The 6,563-nt window shown below is 38.1% G+C and overlaps 1 protein-coding gene across 1 annotated transcript in view; it reads right to left on the bottom strand.

Annotated features, from left to right (window-relative positions):
* The window catches only part of LOC101850285 (gamma-tubulin complex component 5), a gene marked incomplete in the record, with an annotated part of 40,039 nt that overhangs the window by 30,787 nt on the left and 2,689 nt on the right, over positions 1-6,563 (bottom strand). Inside the window, 4 exon segments of the mRNA XM_005109516.2 lie at positions 89-185; positions 1,078-1,189; positions 2,979-3,085; positions 5,938-6,026. Of these exon segments, the coding sequence (XP_005109573.2) occupies positions 89-185; positions 1,078-1,189; positions 2,979-3,085; positions 5,938-6,026 (405 nt within the window).

Here is a 6,563-nt window from a genome sequence, read left to right as displayed (position 1 = left end):
AATACCACTCACCTTCCACAATATCCTTGACCTTCATATACTACTCACCTTCAACAATATCACTGACCTTCTAGCACATACTACTCACCTTCCACAATATCCTTGACCTTCTTCTCAAAGTGAGTCTTTGTCGGAGAATCGGCCAGTTCCAGCAGAAGGGAGAGCACAGCGTAGTGCACATCAGTCTGGGGACGGGTGGCGTATGTCAAACAAGTTCATAATCATCACCATTTGTTCCTTGAGGCCTCAGCACATGATTGATTTTAGTTTTAGTTAGTAAGAGTTTTACGGCACTTGCAACACGATAAGGTCATAAAAGTGCCGAAGATTAGAGGTGTTACAAGCTAGTACCAAACACAAAAAGGAATGAAGAGAGATAAAGTCGATAGATGTTTGATAGGTAAGAAGGAGCAAACCACACCAGAGCACCCTCCAACCACCCACACACCTGATTGGATCCCCTAGCTTCCAGTCTTCGTTCAAATGCTGCTTTCTCACTTTTGAGTTTACTCTATCACTACTAAATAATTTACTTTTCTTAAAATATATTGTAACATTTTAGCTAAAGATACTTACCATTTAACACATTACTTTGTGTAGTTTTGAGTTTTTCAGTTTTGTACAGTCATGAATTTTTTTAAAAACAGGAACAGGCCAATGAGAAGAAGGGGTATTTACAACAACTGGTAAAAAATAAGGTTTCCCCTTGTATGTACTGCAGACAAGTATACTAACTACAAAATTTCAAACTGAACAGTTTTTGTTTCATGATCACCACCACTTTTCCTTCTTTTATTGGGAAAAAAGACCCAAATCATATATACATATATATATAGATATAGATAACTTAAAACAAATAAGATAGCAAAGAAGAAAGACAGCAAGTTACTGCATCGAAGTTTGTCAGGCACCAACAGAATACACATGAAAATATCCCGCATATTCACAATTTCATTGATTCTTTGAAGTAAAAATAACCCCCACACTATCCAAGAAATTTTTGCACCCCAGTATCAACACAAAAGTGGTTCTAGAAATAAGTATTAGAAGCCGTTTTATCTGCTTTTGACCTCTCACCTTGCCAACCTCCTTGCCGTCCAAGCCAGGCAGCTGTAAGAATGACTCCACCATCTCCTTCAGAGCAACTGCTTTCTCATGCTGGGAGTGCACCTCCAGTTTCTCACACAGTCTGGTAAGAAAGAATAAAGAAGAAAAACAGAAGATTTGAACTAACATCTGGCGGGCTGTCTGGCAACAGTGGCTGCGATCATCAAGTTCTAGCTTATTTAACTTATTAATGATGAAAAAAATAATTATCAGTGACATGTAAACCTCACAGGTCACTGCGGAGCGTCTTAGGGAGCTGATAAAGAACCAGGGTAAAGCACTGCAGCAGCCAGCAACAGCTTGTTTGTGTTGTCAGAAATTGTCTGTATCATGGTATTGTCTATTATGTGCTACTTAGGGAACCTTTAACTTTCATCATCAATACAATATAATACGCAAGCTTCTGTACCCTAATTTCTAATAAATAGCCATACAAGAATCATTTCCATGAAGAGAGGTAATCAATTATAATCTGTTCCTTTCGGTGGTCTTAAGACATATTTCTCACCAGCAGATCAGGATCCTTATTTCTCACTTTATACCACCTTTATTACCATATAGGAAAATGTTTCTTCTACTTGTGGATGCAAAACTGAAACAGCTTCATATTTCTGAGCTGAAGGCCACTAAAGGGAGTTGATGCGTAATTTGTGAGCCTTCTCTTATACAATATTCTTCCAAGGGGAAAAATAACAATTAAAAGGCTCTTTAATTTTGAAATTTAGAAAAAAACGACAACTCCATGAATTGAAAAATAATGACCATGACATAAAACGTCATAAATCTGTTCTCTGTTCCATGACATAAAACATCATAAATCTGTTCTCTGTACCATGACATAAAACGTCATAAATCTGTTCTTTGTAGTCCACTGGACCTGATTCTTCAAATTGTGGGTCGATAGGAAAACTATTCTGAATAACATTTTGCAAATTTTACAGGAGAAGGAAAAAACTTTATCATTTCAACAGAACACAATTCTAAAAATCCTTAACTCATATGAACTGTAAAAAAACAAACTCGTTTTGTAAATCGTTTTCTAATCAATTTCTTCCATTCTCGTTAAATCAGACACAGTGTCACTTAGAGTACTTTTCTTCAGAACAAAGTGTGAGGAAAATTATTCTAAAGCGGTATTTAAAAGTTTCCTTTGTTTTTGGCAAAGCCATTTGAGAAGAAAAGTATTCTAACTTACGCATTTACAATACTTTTCTTTATTTTCTACCACCGATAGAAATTTTTAAAGCTACGGTTCTGATGTTTTAATACAAGCTGCGTCCCTTGGTGGAAGTTAAGGCCATTGAAAAATCTCCATATCCGCTGACACATTGAACAGTTTGCCTCTAGACCCACGAAATGGTCTGCAGTCGACAGGGAGGCAGTGACAGTCTAAGTCTATACCTCCTCCAGCTCTATTAGCTTGTTTATTGGCTTTAGTTTAGTATAAGTTTTACTGTACTTGAAATACAATCAGGTTATATAACTGTCAAAGATTAGAGGTGTTACTTGAGTGTAACATACAAACAAAAGAAGGAAGAGCGAAAAGGACGATAGACCTGCAATGAGAAAGAAGGAGTGAACCACACATTGTCTGAGTAAAGAGAAAATCAACACAAGAACAGTCATTTAGCATCAGGAAAAAGTCAGACATTCAGACAGAAAAAAAAAAACGGGGAAAAAAAAGAAAAAGCAAGTCACCCACGCTATATCTGTCCTGACCTATACATCCCCTGTATATGAACTGGCAACCAGTGCAGAACTTTTCAGCCATGAGTGGGTTACACAAGTCACAATATAAGACAACAATCATCTTGGACGTACAGCCACATTATCCCCCCCCCTATAAGATGGACACAACCTTCATTACTTACCCTTCAACTGCTCTCTCAAGCTTGTGGCTGTCTGGACTCAGGAATCTGTGGTACTTGAAATTTGACTTGGAAAAATTCACACATAGGTCAAAGTTCTCATCTCCAACCTTTGACAGATCAAAAAGAAAGCAAACAATTAAAATCTTCACTGAACAGTAATTAAAAATATTCTTTTTTTAAGGGGGTGGGGGATAAGTGTTTCAGGGCGCTCGCAACTGCATAAGGTCATATGAATGCGCGGGGCACATTAAACATTTTCAGTTGGTAGAAAAATTTCGAATTTTGCCATGTGGCGGCCGAAGCCTACTCTTATCGATTTTGGACCACACCCGCATCTTGCACATGGGACCTCAGAGATTTTTCGTCTTTGTCTCAGAAGGCTAGGTGTTGATCTTTCTTACCATAAGATCAAGGGTGTGGCTGAAAAACAGCAGTAAGAAGGAGCGAAGGAGTAGCAGTAGAAAGGCTGCAGAAAGAGTCAGGAGCCCAGAGAAGGGGGTAAAGGAGGTTAGGGGGTGAGGGGCAGAAAATGGAGACGAAAGCAGACAGCAGAACATTATTAGAGAGCAGGAAAGGATGCAAAAGGAGAAAATTTTAGAGAAGAAAATGTTCCGTCACTATCCAGGTTCGAACCCGCGACCTATTGCATAAAAGGCTAACACCTTAACCTCTAGACCACAAGAGCCCCCATAAATTATTCATAAAAAGTTTGAGGACACAAGCATAAAAGGGGCTTCAAACCATCACAAATGCATAAAACTGGAAAATGAAACAAGACGTCATGTCCATTCAACAGAGTTGTCTCCTAGTCTGGGGCTTTCTACCTAACAGTTTGTCAACAACATGCATGCTTTTCTTAAACACTCCAACTTCTACAACAGAAACAACATGAGATGTTTTATAGCATTTTCCTTTCCCGCATTAAGTTTCACTTCACTAAAGTTACCGTCTTTATACGATGTCATGTCTTGACAGCTTACATTTCTTTGTGACATTTTATCATTTCACTAAATTTAGCCATTGTAACAAGAAATGATTTCTAGGGATATTTCTTCATTCAAAGTACTTCATGATACACACAAATTTGCGCACTGTTATCGCATATATATTCCCTGCTTTGATAATGAGATGAAAATGCACTATATTCCAAGAACCGGCTTTTGAGATTGAGTCATTTTCTTCTTCTACGGTCAGTTTTTGAATGGGTCATGGGGAGTTTAGTTTTAGTTTTAGTAGAGGTTTTACGGCGTTCGCAACTGCACAAGGTCATATGAGCGCCAAAGGGTGGATGTCAACAGACAAGTCCTTACAGACTTACTCTGCTCACTTCTCTAGCTTCAATAGCACAAAGTCTGCTTCGACTATCAAGGCATCCCAGAAATAGCGGGTCACAAGAGTGTGACAAACATACAAAAGAAGTAGAAGAAAAATGACGATAGTAAGGATTAGGAAAGAAAAAGCAGCAGTTCCCTATTGCAGGTCAGCCACAGTTATGAGCATGGCATTGATGAATCAGCCCATTTAAAATTTCAATTCTACTGTGCATAAGAACTGGAAGATGTCAATGTCCCCCCTTTGGGAATGGCCTTAAGACACTTCAGTCAGTAGCACGCCCCGGGGGGTGGTCATGGGAAGTGTTGCGTGAAAAAATAAGAAAAATCAATAGAATGAGGTGCACGAAGGTGTGTCGGGAATTTTACAGTAGAGTGCTAACCTTATGATCGACTCAGCTTGAAAAAAAAAAAATGGCGTGATACCTTTAAAATAAAAATGTTTGCACAAAGCATTCATGAAAGAACGTCTTTATAACTTATTTTGGTGGTTTTAAATATTATCTTAACTTATAAAGTTATATAAACGAATTTCAAATTACATGTGTATGTTACTTCCTGTTTTCATTTCAAACAGTAAACTTTATTTTGAACAACGAAGAATAGAACAAATGTCAACATACCTTAGTGTTGATTCCATCATAACCCTCATCTCTTCTTAAATGTCCTTTAAAGTCTAGACTACTGCAATTCTTTTTTCGGAAACCTTCCCACTGAAACGTTAAATAGGTTACAGCGACTCCAAAACCAAGCTGCTCGCATAATTTTTTTTTAATTTCTCAAACAGCAAGTAACACCAATGCTAATTCAAAAACACTGGCTCCCAGTCAAAGCACAGATTCAGAACAATAATTCTTCTTTGTTTTAAACGCATGTTTGTTTGTGACATGGTCATCGAATATATACCATCGCGGCCTTTAAGATACTCTTAAGACTATAATTATTTGCTTTTGTTGATAACTCAAATGCCCAAGCGACCATTGGTGCTCAGTGAGTGTTGACTGAGTGGCGTTGATTAACGTTATCCCAATGCTTAGATATCGTCATACTATCGTGTAGGCAGTTGAATCATGCAGATTTGGGTAGGTCTCAAACCCATAAGTTCAGTAACTTGTGTAACAAATAAAGCATTTTTTTCTCCAAATTAGAGCTAGATACCAACGGCCTACATCATATTATATATATATATAGAATCTTAAATGCAGATATATAATATATATATTTGCATTTAAGATTCTTCATAAAGGTACGAGCATTTATAAAGAAATAAAACACTTTTTTGTGTTTCCTGTAAAATTTGTCGCTTGGCACTTAGGCGGTTGAATCACGGTGCCAGCAATACTAGTGTGTATAACTGTCCCCGCCGTTTCATGCAAGAAAAATTCTGAAAATATGCAAATTGAGCCCAAAAATATGAAATTATGCGATTATTTAAATCTTAACAAAGAACGATAAAGGAAAATAATCAGAAATTATGCAAAAAATGATCAAATTTTGCTAAATTATACGGGGTGCATAAAACCACGGGGACAGGTATAAAGACTGTGTTGTGAGTTTTTTAAAAAGTAAAAATATTCCACATACTACAAAAGAGTTATATTTTTTAAAACAACACACCAAAAACTTACTTCTAAACCAGTGATGGCAGTTATCAGCAACCTCATGTCCCCCTCCACCTGCTGTTTCCTCTTTGCCATCTTCAAAGGATGGGAATCTACTGCAATGAAAAAGGTAATGTTATTTGTTTATTTATAAAAACAAGTCCACATTATTAAGATCATCAGCTTGCATGGAAGGACCTCCAATCGGGGCGTTAGATCTACCCGGTTCCACCTCCCCCCACTTCCCAACCGAAACTCTCTCTCTCACAGCTCTCTCCAACTCCACTACACCAAAAATTCTCTTCGACCAGGATATTGCACTTCCTCTTTGGGCTTTTGTCCACGCCGTAGTGGGCCCGCTATGCCACTATACCGCATAGCGCGTGATGGGCTACATCACTAGGCAACGCGAGGTTGGTTTCATCACCGACTGCTTGGTGTGTGTTTGTTTGTGTGTGTGTGTGTGTGTGTGTGTGTGTGTGTGTGTGTGTGTGTATGTCTGTGTAGAACTTTGGGAGGAAAACAGGTACAGAACGGTACAGGCAAAATTTATGGAATGAGAACTGCAGAGACAGTTTAAAAAACACAATTAATACACACAAAAAAGAATGAAAGAAGAATAAAGGAAAAAGGGCGGGGGGGGGGGGGGGGAT

This window comes from Aplysia californica, unplaced genomic scaffold (assembly GCF_000002075.1).
Source record: "Aplysia californica isolate F4 #8 unplaced genomic scaffold, AplCal3.0 scaffold00785, whole genome shotgun sequence".
NCBI lineage: Eukaryota > Metazoa > Mollusca > Gastropoda > Aplysiida > Aplysiidae > Aplysia > Aplysia californica.
The sequence above is the reverse complement of the archived record's forward strand: the minus strand, read 5'-3'. Positions and strand labels throughout refer to the sequence as shown.